Source organism: Pseudophryne corroboree (assembly GCF_028390025.1).
Source record: "Pseudophryne corroboree isolate aPseCor3 chromosome 3 unlocalized genomic scaffold, aPseCor3.hap2 SUPER_3_unloc_52, whole genome shotgun sequence".
Taxonomy (NCBI): domain Eukaryota; kingdom Metazoa; phylum Chordata; class Amphibia; order Anura; family Myobatrachidae; genus Pseudophryne; species Pseudophryne corroboree.
Genome location: NW_026967544.1, coordinates 434,853 through 458,533, shown reverse-complemented (window position 1 = coordinate 458,533; position 23,681 = coordinate 434,853). Strand labels below are relative to the sequence as shown.

The 23,681-nt window shown below is 48.4% G+C and overlaps 1 protein-coding gene across 1 annotated transcript; it reads left to right on the top strand.

Moving 5' to 3' along the window:
* The first annotated feature begins 225 nt into the window (after positions 1-225).
* Positions 226-23,060, top strand: LOC134984418 (zinc finger protein 260-like). Its single transcript, XM_063950002.1, has 2 exons — positions 226-958; positions 19,671-23,060. Exons 1-2 carry the CDS (start codon positions 340-342, stop codon positions 21,152-21,154), a joined length of 2,103 nt encoding a protein of 700 aa, XP_063806072.1. The 5' UTR covers positions 226-339; the 3' UTR covers positions 21,155-23,060.
* Positions 23,061-23,681: the final 621 nt, after the last annotated feature.

The window sequence follows — 23,681 nt, the reverse complement described above, 5'->3', positions numbered from 1 at the left end:
GGATCCCACAGGAGGATCAGGTAGGTGGGATTTAGGGTCTCCCCAATATACCAAAGTTACTGTCACTATATGATCTGTAGAGAAGCTGTGTGTCTTATACACTGATATTATACTATTTCACCTCCGTTTAATCTGACTGTATGCAAATGTCATTATAGTGTTGTTTTTTTTTAGGTAGAACGTCTGTCTGATATTAAAACAGAAGATATAGAGGGAGAAGAAGAGACATATCTGACTGATATAAAGGCAGAAGATACAGGGGGAGAAGAAGAGACGTATGTGACTGATATAAAGACAGAAGATATAGAGGGAGAAAAAAAGACGTATGTGACTGTTATAATGGCAGAAGATACAGAGGGAGAAGATGAGACGTATGTGACTGATATAAAGACAGGAGATATAGAGGAAGAAGAAGAGATGTATGTGACTGATATAAAGGCAGAAGATATAGAGGGAGAAGAAGAGACGTATGTGACTGATATAAAGGCAGAAGATAAAGAGGGAGAAAAAGAGACGTATGTGACTGTTATAATGGCAGAAGATACAGAGGGAGAAGAAGAGACGTATGTGACTGATATGAAGCCAAAAGATAAAGAGGGAGAAGAAGATACGTATGTGACTGATATGAAGACAGAAGATATAGAGGGAGAAGAAGAGACGTCTGTGACTGATATGAGGGCAGAAGATACAGAGGGAGAAGAAGAGACGTATGTGACTGATATGAAGCCAAAAGATAAAGAGGGAGAAGAAGATACGTATGTGACTGATATGAAGACAGAAGATATAGAGGGAGAAGAAGATACGTATGTGACTGATATGAAGACAGAAGATACAGAGGGAGAAGAAGAGACGTCTGTGACTGATATGAGGGCAGAAGATACAGGGGGAGAAGAAGAGACGTATGTGAGGGGTGATCAGCAGTGTAAAGAGGAGGAGATCCCTATAGATATCAGCACAGGTGAGTAATAAACACTTATTACAGAAAAGAGTCACATATTCTCCTTCCTCAGTCACTACAACAATCTGTTATCCTACACCCTCCTCTGTCAGTACAAACTAATGAGGGAAATGTATCTGCCCAGTGGGGGAGTCGGGAGCCATCAGCCCCTATTATACTCCTGCTCTCCACCTCACATCATGTCACTGTGTGTTACCAGCCCAGAGATCTGACCAGTCTCCTCCCCACACTCTCTGGTGTATCTCATACATCAGGAGCCATCAGCCCCTATTATACTCCTGCTCTCCCCCTCACATCATGTCACTGTGTGTTACCTGCCCAGAGATCTGACCAGTCTCCTCCCCACACTTTCTGGTGTATCTCATACATCAGGACCTATCAGCCCCTATTATACTCCTGCTCTCCCCCTCACATCATGTCACTATGTGTTACCAGCCCAGAGATCTGACCAGTCTCCTCCCCACACTCTCTGGTGTATCTCCTACATCAGGAGCCATCTGCCCCTATTATACTCCTGCTCTCCCCCTCACATCATGTCACTGTGTGTTACCAGCCCAGAGATCTGACCAATCTCCTCCCCACACTCTGTGGTGTATGTCATTTATCAGGAGCCATCAGCCCCGGGTGGTTTTCTGGTTGCCGAATGTCGGGATCCCGGCGCACAGTATACCGGCGCCGGAATCCCGACACCCGGCATACCGACACATATTCTCCCTCGTGGGGGTCCACGACCCCCCTGGAGGAAGAATAAATAGCGTGGCACGCGTAAACGCAGCAAGCCTGCAAGGGGCTCATTTGCGCTCACCACGCTGTCGGTATGCGGGCGGTCGGGCTCCCGATGCCGGTATGCTGGTCGCCGGGAGCCCGGCCGCCGGCATGCCATACTACATCCAAAAGCCCCTATTATACTCCTGCTCTCCCCCTCACATCATGTCACTGTGTGTTACCAGCCCAGAGATCTGACCAGTCTCCTCCCCACACTCTCTGGTGTATCTCATACATCAGGAGCCATCAGCCCCTATTATACTCCTGCTCTCCTCTCACATCATTTCACTGTGTGTTACCAGCCCAGAGATCTGACCAGTCTCCTCCCCACACTCTCTGGTGTATCTCATACATCAGGAGCCATCAGTCCCTATTATACTCCTGCTCTCCCCCTCACATCATGTCACTGTGTGTTACCAGCCCAGAGATCTGACCAGTCTCCTCCCCACACTCTCTGGTGTATCTCATACATCAGGAGCCATCAGCCTATATTATACTCCTGCTCTCCCCCTCACATCATGTCACTGTGTGTTACTAGCCCAGAGATCTGAGCAGTCAGAGCCACTTCCCCGCTGCAGGACCACCATCCTGAGAGGTTGTTGGTACCGCAGGGCATTGCGCCTTACCAAACGCAATCGCAGCATGCCGCACACCCCTAACAATGCCGGGAGGTGAGAAGAGTGTTGAGTACAAACCGGGGGCCCCTCTAGCGTGGTCCCCTGGCTCTTGCTGCGGCGCGATCATGGGCGGCATACGGATTCTCTACGGAGGGATCCGCTATAGCCCCCCTGCGTACACTGGCCAGCGGTGGTGGAAACAGGCATTCATGTTACGTTTTACACCTGTTAGGAGACATTTGTCAGTATAAATAAATGTATAGCTCCGACGCCATTACAGGGGGCGGAGCTTCCTCAGAGCGGGACCATTGGCGTTTTGGCTCTTTCCTCTGCTTACAGCTGCAGCAGCAAGGACACACAGCTCCTGCAGACACTCAGGATACACAGGAAACTGGTACAGGGGTGTAAATAAGGGGAGAGCCGCTATTATACACACTATAGTGTCCTGACAAGGACAAGAGACCGGTGTTATACCGTGATACAGACAGCCTGCAGCCTCACTGAGTCTGCTGGGCCTGGGTGTGCTGTTCCTCTCTCTGTGTTTCCTCACATATAATAATAATAATAATAATAATTATAATAATTATAATTATTATTATATAATAATAATAATTTTATTTATATAGCGCTCTTTCTCCAATAGGACTCAAGGCGCTTAACAGATACATACCCGTGTGGGCAGGCTTGCTGTTCAGTATACTTGTCTGTGTGTGTGTGTGTGTGTGTGCGAGTGTGTGTCTGCTGTAAACATGGTAAAACACTAATTATGCAGTGTATGTCACACCAGATTCTCTCCCTCTGCGGCTGGTTCCCTCTCATGTGAACAATGCAGCCAGTCCTCCCAAGTTAGTGAGTAGACTGGGGGTAAGGGTCAGGAACCATCCTTGCTCAGTGCCATAAAAACTATGATGGCGGACATGTCATCCCAGCTCACTGCTAATAATCAAAAGACACAACAAATACAGCAGGCTGTAGCAGACCTAGCTGCAAGGGCAGATGATAAACAGCCCCTTCTCCCTAGTTCAGGGCCACATAAACGTGGGCTGCCTGAGTTACTCTCAGAATCTGAGGACGAGGTACATGAGGAGGGGAGGAATGGGATCCTATTACAGAGGACTCACCTTCTGCCATACAGCAGTCGTTTTTCTTAGCACAGAAAAAGAAATTAGTGTCACTTTCCCTGATTCTAAGGAACTAGATGACATGTTTAAGTTAACCTGGAAAAATCCTGATAAAAAATACCAGGTGACAAATCGGTTTCTGCACACTTTCCCATTTACTCCAGAAGGCAGGAAACACTGGGAGAGCCCACGACAGTAGGCGTATCAGTCTCTCGCCTATCAAAGAAAGTGCTATTACCAGTCCCTGGCTCCTCTGCATTAAAGGAAAATAGAGACTACACTAAAGTCTATTTCTCTTACGTCCTAGAGGATACTGGGGTTCCATTTAGTACCATGGGGTGTAGACGGGTCCACTAGGAGCCAAGGGTACTTTAAGAATTTAATAGTGTGGGCTGGCTCCTCCCTCTATGCCCCTCCTACCAGACTCAGTTTAGAAAATGTGCCCGGAGGAGCCGGTCACAGCTAGGGGAGCTCCTGGGAGTTTTTCTGGGTTTTTTATGTTTTAAGTTTATTATTTTACAGGCAGGCTGGGTGGCAATGCGTTCTGTGTGACTCTCTATTAATACTAGGAGTACTGCCATGGCAGTGTCGGGACGCAGAGCTTTGTGGCTGTGTCAGTCGATAACGGACGCAGATTCTACGCGCAGTGTGGAGTCTTCCTTTCTCAGGGGAGTGGCCATTCGGGGTTGAGTTGGATACGTGGATTTCAAAAGTTACTGCGGGGAAATCCACATTTCTCTGACGTCCTAGTGGATGCTGGGAACTCCGTAAGGACCATTGGGAATAGCGGCTCCGCAGGAGACTGGGCACAACTAAAGAAAGCTTTGGGACTACCTGGTGTGCACTGGCTCCTCCCACTATGACCCTCCTCCAGACCTCAGTTAGAATCCTGTGCCCGGCTCGAGCTGGATGCACACTAGGGGCTCTCCTGAGCTTCTTAGAAAAAAGTTAGTTTTAGGTTTTTTATTTTCAGTGAGACCTGCTGGCAACAGGCTCACTGCAGCGAGGGACTAAGGGGAGAAGAAGCGAACCTGCCTGCTTGCAGCTAGCTTGGGCTTCTTAGGCTACTGGACACCATTAGCTCCAGAGGGATCGAACACAGGCCCAGCCTCGGAGTCCGGTCCCAGAGCCGCGCCGCCGGGCCCCTTACAGAGCCAGAAGCAAGAAGAGGTCCGGAAAATCGGTGGCAGAAGACATCAGTCTTCACCAAGGTAGCGCACAGCACTGCAGCAGTGCGCCATTGCTACTCATGCACACTTCACACTCCGGTCACTGAGGGTGCAGGGCGCTGGGGGGGGGGGGCGCCCTGAGAAGCAATAAAAACACCTTGGCTGGCAAATATATCACAATATATAGCCCCAGAGGCTATATATGTGATAAATACCCCTGCCAGAATCCATTAAAAAGCGGGAGAAAAGTCCGCAAAAAAAGGGGCGGAGCTATCTCCCTCAGCACACTGGCGCCATTTTCTCTTCACAGTGCAGCTGGAAGACAGCTCCCCAGGCTCTCCCCTGTAGTTTTCAGGCTCAAAGGGTTAAAAAGAGAGGGGGGGCACTAAATTTAGGCGCAATATTATATATACAAGCAGCTATTGGGGAAAATTCACTCAGTTATAGTGTTAATCCCCACATTATATAGCGCTCTGGTGTGTGCTGGCATACTCTCTCTCTTTCTCCACAAAGGGCTTTGTGGGGTCCTGTCCTCAGTCAGAGCATTCCCAGTGTGTGTGCGGTGTGTCGGTACGGCTGTGTCGACATGTGTGATGAGGAGGCTTATGTGGTGACGGAGCAGATGCCGATAAATGTGATGTCGCCCCCTGTGGGGCCGACACCAGAGTAGATGGATAGGTGGAAGGTATTAACCGACAGTGTCAACTCCTTACATAAAAGGCTGGATGACGTAACAGCTGTGGGACAGCCGGCTTCTCAGCCCGCGCCTGCCCAGGCGTCTCAAAGGCCATCAGGGGCTCAAAAACGCCTGCTCCCTCAGATGGCAGACACAGATGTCGACACGGAGTCTGACTCCAGTGTCGACAAGGTTGAGACATATACACAATCCACTAGGAACATCCGTGACTTGATCCCGGCAATAAAAAATGTGTTTCACATTTCTGACATTAACCCAAGTACTTTTAAAAAAGGGTTTTATGTTTGGGGAGAAAAAGCAGGCAGTGTTTTGTTCCCCCATCAGATGAATGAATGAAGTGTGTAAAGTAGCGTGGGTTCCCCCGATAAGAAACTGGTAATTTCTAAAAAGTTACTGTTGGCGTACCCTTTCCCGCCAGAGGATAGGTCACGTTGGGAGATATCCCCTAGGGTGGATAAGGCGCTCACACGTTTGTCAAATAAGGTGGCACTGCCGTCTTAGGATACGGCCACTTTGAAGGAGCCTGCTGATAAAAAGCAGGAGGCTATCCTGAAGTCTGTATTTACACACTCAGGTACTATACTGAGACCTGCAATTGCCTCAGCATGGAGAGTGCTGCTGCGGCGTGGTCTGATACCCTGTCTGATAATATAATACCCTAGACAGGGATAATATTTTGCTAACATAGAGCATATTAAAAGACGTCGTCTTATATATGAGGGATGCACAGAGGGGTATTTGCCGGCTGGCATCCAGAATTAATGCAATGTCCATTCTGCCAGGAGGGTATTAGGGACCCGGCAGTGGACAGGTGTTGCTGATTTTAAAGGCACATAGAGATTCTGCCTTATAAGGGTGAGGAATTGTTTGGGGATGGTTTTTGGGACCTCGTATTCACAGCAACAGCTGGGAAAGAATTTTTTTTTACCTCAGGTTTCCTCACAGCCTAAGAAAACTGTATTATCAAGTACAGTCCTTTCGGCTTCAGAAAAGCAAGCGGGTCAAAGGCGCTTCCTTTCTGCCCAGAGACAAGGGAAGAGGGAAACAAAAATCTTCCCCCGCTTCCTCTGAGTCCACCGCATGTCACTGGGACTCCACAGGTGGAGCCAGGTGCGGTGGGGGCGCGTCTCGGGAACTTCAGCGTCCTCTGGGCTCGCTCACAGGTAGATCCCTGGGTTCGGCAAGTTGTATCACAGGGATACAAGCTAGAGTTCGAGACGACTCCCCCTCGCCGTTACCTCAAATCAGCCTTGCCTGCTGCCCTCAGAGGTAGTACTGGTGGAAATTCACAAGCTGTACTTCCAGCAGGTGATAATCAAGGTATCCCTCCTTTAACAAGGCCGGGGTTACTATTCCACAATGTTTGTGGTACCGAAACCTGAGGGTTCGGTGAGACCCATTTTAAAATTGGAATCCTTGAACACATATATAAAAAAATACAAGTTCAAGATGGAATCGCTCAGGGCGATTATTGGAAGCCTGGACGAGGGAGATTACATGGTATATCGGGACATCAAGGATGCTTGCCTGCATGTCCCATTTACCATCCTCACCAGGAGTACCTCAGATTTGTGGTACAGGATTGTCATTACCAATTCCAGACGTTGCCGTTGGGCCTGTCCACGGCACCAAGGGTATTTACCAAGGTAATGGCCGAAATGATGATACCCCTACGAAAAAAAGGGAGTTTTAAATTATCCCATACTTGGACGATCTCCTGATGAAGGCGAGGTCCAGGGAGCAGTTGTTGGTAGGGGTAGCACTATCTCTGAAGTGCTACAACAGCACGGTTGAATTCTAAATATTCCAAAGTCACAGCTGGTCCCTACGACACATCTACTATTCCTGGGAATGGTTCTGGACACAGACCAGAAATAAGTGTTTCTCCTGGAGGAGAAGGCCAAGGAGCTGTCATCTCTAGTCAGAGGCCTCCTGAAACCAAAACAGGTGTCGGTGCATCACTGCACGCGAGTCATGGGAAAAATGGTAGCTTTCTACGAAGCAATTCCATTTGATGGGTTCCATGCAACTTTTCAGTGGAACCGGTTGGACAAGTGATCCAGGTCGCATATCAGATGCATCAACTGATAACCCTGTCTGCATGGACTAGGGTGTCTCTGCTGTGGTGGCTGCAGAGTGCTCATCTTCAAGAGAGCCGCAGAGTCAGCATACAGGACTGGGTCCTGGTGACCACGAATGCCAGCCTTCAAGGCTGGGGGGCAGTCACACAGGGAAGTATCTTCCAGGGACTATGGTCAAACCAGGAGATTTCCCTACACAAAAATATTCTGGAACTGAGGGACATTTACAATGCCCTAAGTTAAGCAAAACCCCTGCTTCAAAACCAGCCGGTACTGATTCAGTCGGACAACATCACGGCGGGCGCCCATGTAAACCAACAGGGCGGCACAAGAAGCAGGAGGGCGATGGCAGAAGCCACAAGGATTCTCCGATGGGCGGAGAGTCATGTGTTAGCACTGTCAGCAGTGTTCATTCCCGGAGTGGACAACTGGGAAGCAGATCTTCTCAGCAGACACGACCTCCACCCGGGAGAGTGGGGACTTCATCCAGAAGTCTTCCAAATGATTGTACACCTTTGGGAAAGGCCACAGGTGGACATGATGGCGTCGCGCCTCAACAAAAAGCTATAAAAGATATTGCGCCAGGTCAAGGGACCCTTAGGCGATAGCTATGGATGCTCTGGTAACACCGTGGGTGTACCAGTCGGTGTATGTGTTCCCTGCTCTGCCTCTCATACCCAAGGTACTGAGAATAATAAGAAGGAAAGGAGTAAGAACTATACTCGTGGTTCCAGATTGGCCAAGAAGAGCTTGGTACCCAGAACTTTAAGAAATGATCTCAGAGGACCCATGGCCTCTGCCGCTCAGACAGGACCTGCTGCAGCAGGAGCCCTGTCTGTTCCAAGACTTACCGCGGCTGCGTTGACGGCATGGCGGTTGAACACCGGATCCTAAAGGAAAAAGGCATTCCGGAGGAAGTCATTCCTACGCTGATTACGGCTAGGAAAGATGTGACCGCAAAACATTATCACCGCATATGGCGAAAATATGTTGCTTGGTATGAGGCCAGGAAGGCCCCAACAGAGGAATTTCAACTGGGTCGAATTCTGCACTTCCTACAGTCAGGAGTGACTATGGGCCTAAAATTGGCTTCCATTAAGGTCCAGATTTCGGCTCTGTCGATTTTCTTCCAGAGAGAACTGGCTTCACTGCCTGAAGTTCAGACATTTGTAAAGGGAGTGCTGCATATTCAGCCCCAACTTGTGCCTCCAGTGGCACCTTGGGATCTCAACGTGGTGTTGAGATTCCTAAAATCATGGAGCTACTTAAAACCGTGGATCTGAAATATCTCACGTGGAAAGTGGTCATGTTGTTGGCCTTGGCTTCGGCCAGGCGTGTATCAGAAATGGCGGCTTTGTCAGGTATAAGCCCTTATCTGATTTTCCATATGGATAGGGTGGAATTGAGGACTTGTCCCCAGTTTCTCCCTAAGGTGGTATCGGCTTTTCAATCGAACCAACCTATTGTAGTGTCTGCGGCTACAAGGGACTTGGAGGATTCCAAGTTACTGGACGTAGTCAGGGCCTTGAAAATTTATGTTTTCAGGACGGCTAGAGTCGGAAAAACTGACTCGCTATTTATCCTGTATGCACCCAACAAACTGGGTGCTCCTGCTTCTAAGCAGACTATTGCTCGCTGGATTTGTAGTACAATCCCGCTGGCGCATTCTGCGGCTGGACTGCCGCATCATAAATCAGTAAAAGCCCATTCCACGAGGAAGGTGGGCTCATCTTGGGCGGCTGCCCGAGGGGTCTCGGCTTTACAACTTTGCCGAGCTGCTACTTGGTCAGGGGCAAACGTGTTTGCTAAATTCTACAAATTTGATACCCTGGCTGAGGAGGACCTGGAGTTCTCTCATTCGGTGCTGCAGAGTCATCCGCACTCTCCCGCCCGTTTGGGAGCTTTGGTATAATCCCCATGGTCCTTACGGAGTTCCCAGCATCCACTAGGACGTCAGAGAAAATAAGATTTTACTCACCGGTAAATCTATTTCTCGTAGTCCGTAGTGGATGCTGGGCGCCCATCCCAAGTGTGGATTGTCTGCAATACTTGTATATAGTTATTGCCTAACTAAAAGGGTTATTGTTGAGCCATCTGTTGAGAGGCTCTATTATGTTCATACTGTTAACTGGGTATAATATCACGAGTTATACGGTGTGATTGGTGTGGCTGGTATGAGTCTTACCCGGGATTCAAAATCCTTCCCTATTGTGTCAGCTCTTCCGGGCACAGTATCCTAGCTGAGGTCTGGAGGAGGGTCATAGTGGGAGGAGCCAGTGCACACCAGGTAGTCCTAAATCTTTCTTAGATGTGCCCAGTCTCCTGCGGAGCCGCTATTCCCCATGGTCCTTACGGAGTTCCCAGCATCCACTACGGACTACGAGAAATAGATTTACCGGTGAGTAAAATCTTATTTTCTCCCCTCTGGGGACCTGCCGGCTAGGCTTTCCTACCTAGGGCCATCTACCCCGTCCTTTCGGACTGCCAGATACAGATCAAGAGCCAGAGGCGCCTCAAACGCGACGAGAGGCACTAGAGGCAAGACAAGAAAACCAGCCGCCGCAGGTTCTCGGTAACAAAGCACTAGTTCAGCTTCCACTAGGGCCTCAGCATGATGGTGCCCCCACACCCTGATGGGATCTCAAGGTGGGAGCTCGATAGCGTCACTTCAGCCGCATTTGGGAAAGCTCCTGCCAGGATACCTGGGTAAAGGACCTCATTTCTCAGGGCTACAAGCTGGAGTTCAGCAGCGCTCCTCCCCAACGATTTTTCAAATCAAGCTTATCAGTTTTGGAGGATACACGAGTTACGCTGCAACAGGCCATCCTAAAGTTGGTCCAGTCCCAAGTCATTGTTCCAGTGCCACTACAACAACAGGGAAAGTGTTACTACTCCAACCTATTTGTGGAGAGAAGCAGACCTACTTCTGTGAGTTTCAAGGCTCTGCTTCTTGGCTACAGGACACCATTAGCTCCTGAGAGTCTGATCGCTAGGTACGCCTAGATGCTTGTTCCCAGAGCCCGCCGTCACCCCCCTTGCAGAGCCACAAGTCAGAAGACAGGTGAGTAGAAGATCAGAAGACTTCAGTGACGGCTTTGAGGTACAGTACAGGTCCAAGGAACAATTACTGCAGAACATTACGCTCTCCAATGACATGGTTGGCTCCTAAACTTGCCAAAATCGCATTTGGTTCCGACGACACGTCTGTTGTTCATAGGTATGATTCTGGACACGGAATTACAGAGAGTTTTTCTTCCAGTGGCAAAGGCTCTAGAAATTCAGAACCTGGTCAAACAGATTCTGAAATCAGCAAGAGTGTCGATTCATCAATGCACTCGGTTGCTGGGGAAGATGGTGGCGGCCTATGAGGCCATTCAGTTTGGCAGATTCCATGCCAGAGTGTTTCAGTGGGACCTGTTGGACAAGTGGTCCGGGTTCCATCTACACATGCACCGACAGATAATCCTGTCATCCAAGACCAGAATCTCACTCCTGTGGTGGCTGCACAGCTCTCACCTCCTAGAGGGACGCAGGTTCGGGATCCAGGACTGGATCCTGGTGACCACGGATGCGAGTCTCCAAGGCTGGGGTGCAGTCACACAGGGGGAAAATTTCCAGGGAAAATGGTCAAGCCAGGAAACTTGTCTACACATAAACATTCTGGAATTAAGGGCCATTTACAACGGCCTTCTACAAGTGGAACATCTTCTTCGCGATCTGCCCGTCCTGATTCAGTCGGACAACATAACAGTAGTGGCATACATAAACCGCCAGGGCGGAAAGAAGAGCAGAGCAGCAATGGCAGAGGCCACAAAAGTTTTCCGCTGGGCGGAAAGGCATGTAAGCGCTCTATCGGCAGTCTTCATTCCAGGTGTTGACAACTGGGAAGCAGACTTCCTCAGCAGACACGATCTCCATCCAGGAGAGTGGGGTCTTCATCAAGAGGTCTTTGCAGAATTGACAAGTCGTTGGGGAACTCCTCAAATAGACATGATGGCGTCTCGCCTCAACAAGAAACTTCCGAGATATTGTTCCAGGTCGAGGGACCCTCAAGCAATAGCGGTGGACGTCCCAGTGACACCGTGGGTGTTTCAGTCGGTATATGTGTTCCCTCCGATTCCACTCATTCCAAAAGTGATAAAGATCTTAAGAATAACAAGGGTTCATGCAATTCTCATTGTTCCAGACTGGCCAAGGAGGGCCTGGTATCCAGATCTTCAGGAATTGCTCGTAGGAGATCCCTGGCCTCTTCCTCTACGAGAGGATCTGTTACAGCAGGGGCCGTGCGTGTACCAAGACTTACCGAGGCTTCGTTTGATGGCTTGGAGGTTGAATGCCGGATCCTAGCCCGAAAGGGTATTCCCAGTGGAGTCATTCCCACACTTCTTCAGGCTGGAAATGAAGTAACGGCGAAACATTATCATCGTATTTGGAGAAAATGTGTCTTGGTGTGAATCCAAGAAGGCTCCTACTGAAGAATTTCAGCTTGGCCGTTTTCTCAATTTTTTGCAAGCAGGTGTGGATGCGGGCTTAAAATTAGGCTCAATTAAAGTACAAATTTCGGCCTTGTCCATTTTCTTTCAAAAAGAATTGGCCTCCCTTCCGGAAGTTCACACTTTTGTAAAAGGCGTGCTGCACATCCAACCTCCCTTTGTGCCCCCGGTGGCACCATGGGATCGTCACTTGGAAAGTGGTCATGCTGTTGGCCTTGGCCTCTGCAAGGTGGGTGTCTGAATTAGCGGCTTTGTCTCACAAGAGCCCCTATTTGATCTTCCATGAAGATAGAGCGGAGTTGAGAACTCGTCAGCAATTTCTGCCGAAAGTGGTGTCATCGTTTCACATGAACCAACCTATTGTGATGCCAGTGGCTACTGACGCCTTAGCGGATTCGAAGTCTCTCGATGTGGTCAGAGCTTTGAAAACGTATGTAGCCAGAACGGCTCAGATTAGGAAAACGGAGGCTCTGTTTGTCCTGTATGATCCCAACAAAATTGGGGCTCCTGCTTCCAAGGAGACCATTGCACGCTGGATCTGTAATATGATTCAGCAAGCTCATTCTACGGCTGGATTGCCGTTACCGAAATCGGTGAAGGCCCATTCTACCAGAAAGGTGGGCTCATCCTGGGCGGCTGCCCGGGGGGTTTCGGCATTACAGCTTTGCCGAGCAGCTACTTGGTCGGGTTCAAACACTTTTGCAAAGTTTTACAAGTTTGATACCCTGGCTAAGGAGGACCTCTAGTTTGGTCAATCGGTGCTGCAGAGTCATCCGCACTCTCCCGCCCGTTCTTGAGCTTTGGTATAAACCCCATGGTTCTTAACGTGTCCCCAGCATCCTCTAGGACGTAGGAGAAAATAGGATTTTAATACCTACCGGTAAATCCTTTTCTCTTAGTCCGTAGAGGATGCTGAGCGCCCATCCCAGTGCGTACTGTATCTGCAGTCATTGGTTATGGTTGCACACGTGTTGTGTTGCGTTTATAGTAAGCCTGTTGCTGATGTTGTTCATGCCGTTGCATGCGTTGGGTTAAATGCCATGTTGTACGGCATGCTTGAGGTGTGAGCTGGTATGTATCTCACCTTAGTTTAAATCAAAATAAATCCCTTTTCCTCGAAATGTCCGTCTCCCTGGGCACAGTTCCTATAACTGGAGTCTGGAGGAGGGGCATAGTGGGAGGAGCCAGTTCACACCCCTTTTAAAGTCTTAAAGTGCCCATGTCTCCTGCGGATCCCGTCTATACCCCATGGTTCTTGAAGTGTCCCCAGCATCCTCTACGGACTAAGAGAAAAGGATTTACCGGTAGGTATTAAAATCCTATTTTCTCAGGGGAGTGGCTATTTGGGGATGAGTTGGATACATGGATTTCAAAGGATACTGCAGGTAAATTCACTTTTCTCCCCACTGGGGCCCCGCTGGCTAGGCGTTCCTACCCAGGGAGGTCTACCCAGTCCTTATGGACTGCCAGGTTCAGATCAAGAGCCGGAGGCACCTCAAACATGGCGAGAGGCACCAGAGACAAGACCAGCCGCCACAGGTTCTCGGTAACAAAGCACCAGTTCAGCTTCCACTAGGGCCTCAGCATGATGGTGTCCCCCCCCAATCCATAGGGGATCTCAACTGCATTGTCATGCTCGGCGGAGATTGGGGTTCCGACGATCGAGCTTGGGCTGGGAGGACAGCTGACTGTGTAGGAAGTAGACGAGTAGGTTGAATGTAGTTCTTCCTCATGAGGTGGAGGCCTAGTGGGTGTTAGAGTTGGCTGGAGGGCATAAAAAGAATGAGAACTCTGTAGAAGGATAACAGTGTTTTTAATAAAGAAACAACTGTACACCGATACTTGAGGAATTGAAAGACACAAAATAATGAACTGAAGTCTATGATTAAACGAGGTGAGGAATGGCGCTGAAGATCACCGGTATTGCGGAACTGAAAGACTGTGGTTTGTGGTTGGTAGTCCAGGCTGAAGGAGACTGGGTTTTTGATGAACTGAAAGACTGTGGCTTGTGACTGGTAGACGAGGCTGATAAACTCTGTCTTTGAAGAAATGAAGACTGTGGCTTGGGCTTGGAAAGTGAGGCTGAAGAACTCCTATCTGGAAGAAGTGAAGACTGGCTTGAGCTTGCAAGATGCTCACAGGAACCACTGTTTAGCACCCGAAGCCCCTTAACGACCGGTAGCCCCGTGAGCGCCTCCATGAGTGGCGACGGGTTAAGCGACAGGACTGCAGCAGTGAAAGGTCATGGACAGATGATAGCAGCCGGAACCGGGGCACCAGGAGCAGCCTGGGAGCACAGAGCTGGAGCACCTTTCACAGGAAAGTAACTTGAAACACTGGCACTCTCTCCCTGAGCCAGCCCCCCCTTTATAAGGTAAGACTACACTGGATTGGCTGGATACAGAGTGTGGATTTCATTGGCAGATCTCAGGTCTCCAACATGGCCACCCCCAGCACTGGGGACATTCTCAGCTGCAGCACTTTAGCTAACCCAGCTCCGGCCTCGACTTCCTGAGACAGAGTCACCGCCAGAGGGCTCTGCTGCAGCAACTACCCGCCGCAACACCCGGCCCCCGACCTCCGGAAGCCGCACACGCGCTTAAGGACCCACTAAAAGCAGCTTCCCGCCGCCACAAATAAAGTAGGCCCAGTCCCAAGTCATTGTTCCAGTGCCACTACAACAACAGGCAAAGGGTTACTACTCCAACCTGTTTGTGGTACCAAAACCGAACGGTTCGGTAAAACCCATTTTGAACCTAAAATCCTTGACTAAAGGTTTTCAAGTGCACAATGGAATCCTTGTGAGTAATGATTGTGGGTCTGGAAGAACAGGAGTTCATGGGTTTTGTTTGATTATAAAGGATGCTTATTTCTATATGTCGATTTGGCCGCCTCACCAGGCCTTCCTACGGTTTGCCCTGCTTGAATGATCACTACTAGTTCCAGGTGCTACCCTTCGGCCTGGCCTCAGTGGCTCCTGTTCCTGGGAATGTTTCTGGATACAGTGGCTCAGAAAGGGTTCCTCCCAGAGGACAAGGCAAGGACGCTCCAGGATGTGGTCCGAGCGGTTCTACGACCGAATCGGATCTCCATCCATCTTTGCATAAGATTGTTGGGAAAGATGTTAGCCTCATACGAGGTGATCCAGTATGGAAGGTTCCATGCCAGAACATTTCAATTGGATCTCCTGAGCTAGTGGTCCGGTTCACATCTTCAGATGCACCAGATCATACACTACCATTCAAAAGTTTGGGATCACTTAGACATTTATTTATTTTTAAGGAAAAGCACTGTTTTTTTCAATGAAGATAACATTAAATTAATCAGAAATACACTCTATACATTGTTGATGTGGTAAATGACTGTACTAGCTGCAAACGTATGGTTTGTAATGGAATATCTACATAGGTGTATAGAGGCCCATTTCCAGCAACCATCACTCCAGTGTTCTAATGGTACATTGTGTTTGCTAATCGCAGTAGAAGACTAATGGATGATTAGAAAACCCTTCTGCAGTTATGTTAGCACAGCTGAAAACGGGTTTGCTCGTTAGAGAAGCTGTAACACTGAGCTATCTTTGAGTTAGTTGAGTGTCTGGAGCATCACATTTGTGGGTTCGATTATACTCTGAAAGTGGCAAGAAAAAGAGAACTTTCATGTGAAACTCGACAGTCTTTTCTTGTTCTTAGAAATGAAGGCTATTCCATGCGAGAACTTGCTGAGAAACTGAACATTTCCTACAACTGTGTGTACTACTCCCTTCAGGGAACAGCACAAACAGGCTCTAACCAGAGCAGAAAGAGAAGTGGGAGGCCCCGGTGCACAACTGAGCAAGAAGAAAAGTACATTAGAGTCTCTAGTTTGATAAATAGATGCCTCACAGGTCCACAACTGGCAGCTTCATTAAATGGTACCCACAAAACGCCAGTGTCAACATCTACAGTGAAGAGGTGACTCCGGGATGCTGGCCTTCTAGGCAGAGTGGCAAAGAAAACGCCAATAAAAGGAAAAGATTCATATGGGCAATAAAAGGACTGGCCAATAAAAGGAAAAGATTGATATAGGCAAAAGAACACAGACATTGGACAGAGGAAGCTTGGAAAAAGTGTTAATGACAGATGAATCGAAGTTTGAGGTGTTTGGATTACACAGAAGAACATTTGTGAGACTCAGAACAAGTGAAAAGATGCTGGAAGAGTTCCTGATGCCATCTGTCAAGCATGGTGGAGGTAATGTGATGGTCTGGAGCGGCTTTGGTGCTGGTAAAGTGGGAGATTTGTACAAGGTAAAAGGGATTTTGAATAAGGAAGGCTATCATTCCATTGTGGCAGCTTGACAGGCTGATCCCAGAAGTAGCGGGTGTACCACAGGTAGCAGCAGTGCCTGCACAATAGATTCATGTTATATTCTCATAGATCCTTAGCTTGGTCTAGTTGTGAATGGCGCTGGGAATATCAGGGAAACTTACTGTAGTGGATGCCTGAAACAACCACTGAGGTCGGTTTACAAGCCCATGACACTCCCAGAAGACACACAAGGCATGCAAGGAAAGCCACCACCCAAGTTCAGCCACCCGCTCCTAGGCTACTTACACTGTTACCGGCGCTCACCTCACACCTGCAGCACAGCGTAGAGCAGCCACAGAGCCATCTTCACTCTCTGCCCGGCCCCCGTGTGAAGCTGCGGCTGCATGTGATCAGTAGGGGGAGGCACTGTCAGGGGACTGGTAGTGGTAAGGCTCCACCTCCTCTTTACAGGCAGGAAGCGCAGTCAATTGAGAGCCAGGAATTGTCTGCAGCGGAGCGCGTCCTCGGGGACCCACACGTTTTTGAAAAGTGAGTCCCCGTCCTCTGATCTGGGTAAAATATGCGCTATAGTGCGTATTTGCGAACAGTGTGTGTGTGTGTGTGTGTGTGTGTGTGTGTGTGTGTGTGTATGTATGTATAGATAGATATAGTATGGTGAGGTTATATTTAAGCAACAATGTGTATTTGAATTGTGTTCAAAGTGAAATGCACTCACTTGGTTGTGTGTCCCAGGAGGGGGGAATCCATTACTGTGCAGGCTCGATTCCCCCAGTACTTTTCCCCCAAAATGGAATGCCTTCCTCTCTAGCCTCCCACATGGAAGTATCATGGGGAGAGAGAGGGGCAGCTCAGCTTTAAAACAAAACGAGTGGTTTTCTGGAGCTCCATAGGGATCACCTTCGGTGGGCAGGAAACCCTGATCGGGGATCTAGGCTGCCCATCTCTGGAGCCCAAGTTTAGGCTGGAGATGGTGAGCTGGGTACCCGGGCAGATTCCTGGAAGTAGTTTAGATGGGAAAACTTCCCCCAGCCTAGACTGAGCGTCACCAGGGCAGATACCAACCCTCCAGAATGGGACGGTCAAAGGAGAGTGACTACTCCCCACCGTCCATAGAGGACAATGGTAGCTGTGCATGTGGCCAAGGCATGCACATCACATGGGTAAGCAATGATTGGTTGAGAACAGCACGGTGGGTACCCCCTGTGATATGTGTATTGGAGTAAGATAAAAAGAGGAGCCCTGTGAGCCTCCAGTGGTATTATACCATTTTCACTCTGCTGTAAACATCGTGCTGTATTGATGTTGCCCCTAGCAATACGCAAGAGTCTTTTTTTCTTAAGACTGTTTGCGTGAATAAACATCTTCCTCAAGATGACCGCTTCATCTTGTGACCTGCAGAGCTATACCAAACATAGTTCTGTTTTCCAGCTGTCCAGGGTGCACTCAGCGTCTCCAAGCTCCGCCTCCCACCAGCTACCGTGCAGAGGCCTAGTCCAGCGACTAATGGTTAGACAGCGTGTCGACGCAGACAGAGCAGTACCATGGTTCCAGACTCCATGGCAATAAGGAGTCTGGAGGTGCCAGTGCAGTACCCGCCCACTGCGCAGTGGGTGGAGTCAGTAGTAGGCGGTTACTGACAGTAAGTGGGAATCCCCTAATTGGCCAGATCTCATGTGACCTAAACATCCATTCTGTGACTGGGGCGGGACGCGAGGCAGGGCGAGTGCATTTGTACAGAACCGTCTGGTCACAGAAATTGCTGGCATAGCGGTGGGTTAATCCTAGGTGGCGTTTTGGTCACCTGATTAGTGAAGCCGGGTTACTCAGGAGAGGAGTAACTGCAGTGCGGGAGAATGCACAAGATGGCGGACTTCAGCGGAATGTCCAAGGACGATCTGGAGATTGTGTATCAGGAGAAAGGGTGTGGATATCCCTTTCAATGTGTCCAGAAGCGTCATGAGGGCAGCACTCGTGAGCTTGGAGGAGTCCCGCCGGGCGAAGGTAGAGTGCTAAGGGCGTTGGCGTTGAAGAGGGCGGCCTACCAGTGGACGTTCGTACAGAACCGGTGAGACCCACAAGCGCCACCCTCTCTACTAGCGGCAGCCATGTTTCATACCTAGCAGGGCCAGACGTCCAACGTCCCAGGTGGGGCGAAACAGATACCTTAGCAGATCGGCAAGTGGAATTCGGAGAAAGGGCAACGGAGCAAGAGTGCTTGATCATCACCTCACTTTCCAATATCACTGCCGGGCTCCGGTGACTGTGCGTTCTGTCCCCAGCAGTAGCGGAAGAGCAAGTACTTCCATCTTAGGAAAAAGCGCCTCCAAGTCAGGTATTCGGAGTGTGCAGGAAATACTGGGCACACTTAGCTCCAGAATACAGCCCATGGCTTCAGCTGCGTCACTAGGCTGCAGCAGTGAACGGTGCCCGGACTGAGCGGAGTGAGCGGCTTTAAGGCAGGAGAAGTGGGGTATTTAATAGATTGGGTCTTGGTCCCAGTGGTGGCTGAGAGCTATCAGGTAGGGTAGATAAGAAGCCACGTAGTAATGAAAGCTCCAGAAAGAACGTCTGGATGGACTCAGGCCCCTCTTATTTATTATTTTATATACTAACAGGGGTGACAGGTGTGGTACATCCCTGCAAAGACAGATCCAATCTCTTTCTCATCAGACTCTGCTGTCTTCCCTGCACTCTCACTCAGATGTTCACTGCTGCCAGTAGCACATGTATGAGAAGCAGAAGTATGGCGGCAGCTGTATAGATTCTGATATGTAATTCTCTGTATCATACTTACTGTACACACATCATCCTTATTACTATTGAGAACATAGAGGTAAGACACTGATGATGGGGGTGTAACAGTGGATTATAACCTAGCAGATGATGATTACAGGGTATCATATGGTGTATTGCATGTAAAATACCTTGTTCCACACCTACTCTGCTGTAGCAATATACCTTATATAAGGGTGAGTAACACATGTACAGGCTTACCAGCGTATGAGTACACACATAAAGGAATGCTACCTTACCAATGCTTCCAGGAGTAACGTTAGGAGACATTTCTCTGATCTATCAGCTCATATGACTGATGTTATTGTTCATCTAGAATCTCCAATTCATACGATCTGTTCCCCATCCTTTGTTTTACATTGGTGCTGACATAGGACTTGGCGAGTGACTACATCTCCATTTATACTTCATGGTTAGTTACCAGTACATGAGAGAGATATATCTAAGTCTTATTATAATATTACATTTGTTATTGTGAGTGTTCTCAGGAGGGTGGACACAATGATAGTCTGAGACACAATATTATACAGCCTTCATTAAAAGTTATGTTTTATTATACACACACACTTACAATTAAGTGTCCCAGAAAGTCGTCTTCTCCTATTGTTTACAAGATTAATATTGTTACAGAAAATGTCACATATCCATAATGTATTTTATTTCCAGCAGATGGACACACAAGCAGGAATATCTCAGAAAGACATCTAATGTTATCCCCGGATTGTGACATAAAAGATAATGACAGTATACAGGATACTCCAGGAGATAACCCCATTACCCCAATTATACATCCAACTCTATCAGCTGATCCCTCTGATCCTGGGAAATGTTCTCCTGATCACTCTGATATTGGTGCATCTGTTACAGCTCTGAGAGTAGATACAGAGTTTCGCTGTTCTATAGATGCCAATTGTTTTACAAAGAACACAAAGCTTATTAACCCACAGACAGGTAAGGCAGGTGAGAGGCCATTTCTATGTTCTGAGTGTGGGAAATGTTTTACATACAAATCAGCTCTTGTTACACATCAGAGAAGGCACACAGGTGAGAAGCCATTTCCATGTTCTAAGTGTGGGAAATGTTTTACATACAAAACGACTCTTGATGCACATAAGAGAAGTCACACAAGTACATCACCATTTCCATGTTCTAAGTGTGGGAAATATTTTGCACAGATATCACAACGTGCTAGACATCAGAGAAGTCACACAAGTGAGAGGCCATTTCCATGTCCTGAGTGTTGGAAATGGTTTGCACAGAAATCAGATGTTGTTAAACATCAGATAAGTCACACAGGTGAGAGGCTATTTCCATGTTCTGAGTGTGGGAAATGGTTTGCACGGAAATCAGATCTTGTTAAACATCAGAGAAGTCACACAGGTGAGAAGCCATTTTCTTGCTCTGAGTGCGCAAAATGTTATACTCTGAAAGCACAACTTGTTATACATCAGAGAAGTCACACAGGTGAGAAGCCATTTCCATGTTCTGAGTGTGGGAAATGGTTTGCACACAAATCAGATCTTGTTAGTCATAACAGAAGTCACACAGTGGAGAATCCAATTTCTTGCACTGAGTGTGGGAAATGTTTTACACGGAAATCACAACTTGTTACACATCAGCGAAGTCACACAGGTGAGAGGCCATTTCAATGTCCTGAGTGTGGGAAAGGGTTTGCACAGAAATCAAATCTTGTTAGACATCAGAGAAGTCACACAGGTGAGAAGCCATTTCCATGTTCTGAATGTGGGAAATGTTTTGCACACAAATCAGATCTTGTTAGTCATAACAGAAGTCACACAGTGGAGAATCCAATTTCTTGCTCTGAGTGTGGGAAATGTTTTACACGGAAATGCCGCCTTGTTATACATCAGAGAAGTCACACAGGTGAGAAGCCATTTCCATGTTCTGAGTGTGGGAAATGTTTTGCACTCAAATCATCTCTTGTTAGACATCACAGAAGTCACACAGGTGAGAAGCTATTTTCTTGTACCGAGTGTGGGAAATGTTTTACACAGAAATCACATCTTGTTAGACATCAGCAAAGTCACACATGTGAGAATCCATTTCCATGCACTGAGTGTGGGAAATGTTTTACACAGAAATCACAACTTGTTACACATCAGAGAAGTCACACAGGTGAGAAGCCATTTTAATCTTCTGGAGTATACTTATCATTGCCAGGCGTTGTTCTTCAAGGTTCTTATCCTATCTCCTATGCTTTTTGCAATATACATGCTACCGCAGGGTGAAATAATCAGATGTCATGCCCTCATCTGCCACTGCTATACAGATGACCTGTCTTTTACTCCGTGTACCGAGAACCCAGTACCAATCCTAAATGGTTGTCTAGCTGAGCTCCAGGTGTGGGTGATGCAAGTTGGCTGTGACTCAGTCCTGGTGAAACATGTCATTATGATAGGAGTTCACCACCAAAGGGCAGGGCTACAGCTCAGCTTTGCAAACCAACCTAGACATGCTTGGGCGTTCAGAGTTACAAAATGCTGATCCCGTGCGGAATCTAGGTGTCCTGGATGGCGGAGTGTAACTTAGACATCAGGTATCTGCCACAATCTGATCCTCATCTGAGGAACATAGCCAGATTCCAGCACTTATTTCCCTCAGAAGATCTACATGATGAGGAAAGGCTTGAAAGACTAGGCATGTTTACATTGGAAAAGCGGAGACTAAGAGGGGATATGATCAACATCTACAAATATATAAGGGGACAATACACAGAGCTTGCACGGGACCTGTTTTTGGTTAGATCAACACAGAGGACTCGTGGACACTCGCTCAGGTTAGAGGAGAGGAGATTCGGCACAATACGGCGTAAAGGCTTTTTCACGGTAAGGACAATACGTGTTTGGAATTCCCTGCCCGAGGGAGTTGTAATGGCAGAATCTGTCAACACCTTTAAGAATGGGTTAGATAAATTCCTATTGAATAAGGGTATCCAGGGGTATGGTGCATAGTCATGCATTATAGTTACTATAAATAGGGATAAAATGCAATGGCTGACAGCAGCATCAGTCAGAAATTTTAGTCAAATCATCATGCATAGGACACCACAAATAGGTTGAACTCGATGGACAATTGTCTTTTTTTCAACCTCGGATACTATGTTACTATGTCATACATGCACTTGTATCCTCCCATTTAGACTACTGCAATGCCCTCTACCTGGGTCTCCCAGCAATAGAATTGCACCGCTTCTACAGAATGCAGCAGCCAGTCTGTTACCTAACCAGCCCGTTCCTGCCACATAACACCCATTCTCTGCTCCCTTCACCGGCTGCCTGTAAGATAGTGACTCTGGGCCTAATTCAGGTTGGATCGCAGTGTGATCAAAATGGAATTATTCAGAAAAAGTTGCGGATGCATGCGCAGTGCCAATCCTGCGCATGCGCCGCATTTTCTGCAGAAAATGCGATTGCCTGTCAGGCAGAGGCAGTCACCTGGGGTGAGCGGGCAATGCTCCATTTCCAGGGAGGAGGCGGTGTGGCGTGAATGGAGGGCAGAGGTGGACAAGCGGGCATCATCACGGTGGCTATGTGACATCACATGCTGCCGCCGTGATTGAGAAGAATTTGGCGGGCCTCCTGCGGTAGCAGCTAAGCTGCGGCAGCAGGAGGCTTCACTAACTTCTACGATGAAGCAGAAATCGCAATCACAATTTCTGTTTCATCAAGGGGGGGAGGCGGCGGTCAGCATTCTGGGTGGCTTTGCCCTGCGATGGGCGGCCCTTAGCATGCTAGGAAAAGGACTGCTAATTAGCAGAATTTGCAATCCTTACTGAATTAGTCCTGCTATTAAATCTTACTGACTCCCAGCCTTGCATGACCATGGTACCAGAAGCAGCTTCTGCCTCTGTACTGCCCTGCTTTCTTCCATCTGTTGATGAAGGACTGTTAGCAGTACCATAAATCCCCAAGCAGTGCTTAGATGTCGGGGAGACAGGGTAGGTGGCAGTAGTGCAGTAGCGGGGGCTGCTGGAGGCAGTGTCTAAGTGGGCAATATTGTCCCCAAGCAGCGCTGAGGTGTCAGTGGGGAGATAGGGCAGGTGGCAGTAGTGGGGGGAGACAGGACGGTGGCAGTAGTGGGTGGGGAGGCAGTAGTAGAGGGGGAGACAGGGTGGATGGCCGCAGTACCAGGGGCTGATGGAGGCAGTAAAGAGGTTTATGTATTCCACACAGAATCAGTTGATAATTAGACTTAATGATGATTCTGCTTCCTTATTTCTAATTATTCCCTTGTATGTGTTATTGTTATTTTACTGAGTCAGCCTTTATGTGTGTTCTGTGTGATAATCCTGGTGCTACCGATGTCATATCATTTGAATTAACTTGGAAAAGATTAGATATTGTTAGGCGCGGCGGTGCTCGCCCGCTCTCTGACAGCAGCGGTCACGACCACCACGCCTCTCTCCCTGTCCGTCTCCGCCCGGCGCCTAGCAACGCCGGGACGCTGGGTGCGCGATAGCCGCCGGCTCCCTGGCAACGCTAGGACGCCATGCGTTCAGGGCAGCCGGGTCCATAGCAACGGGGACGCCACAGGCGGACCGCGTTCTCCGTTGCATTAATGAAGCATTCACACCTGTTTTTCCCCTGCTCGTGCAGCAAGGCAGCTGCACGACATTTGTTAATTAGGCTCTGTATTCCTATTGGAGGGTTCCCTGTTATA

Bases quoted from the DNA above. Each gene is read 5' to 3' on its own strand.
- LOC134984418 (XM_063950002.1), top strand. From the start codon at position 340: ATGGCAGAAGATACAGAGGGAGAAGATGAGACGTATGTGACTGATATA. The intron at 959-19,670 runs GTGAGTAATAAA...TATTTCCAGCAG, and splicing joins CCCTATAGATATCAGCACAG to ATGGACACACAAGCAGGAAT.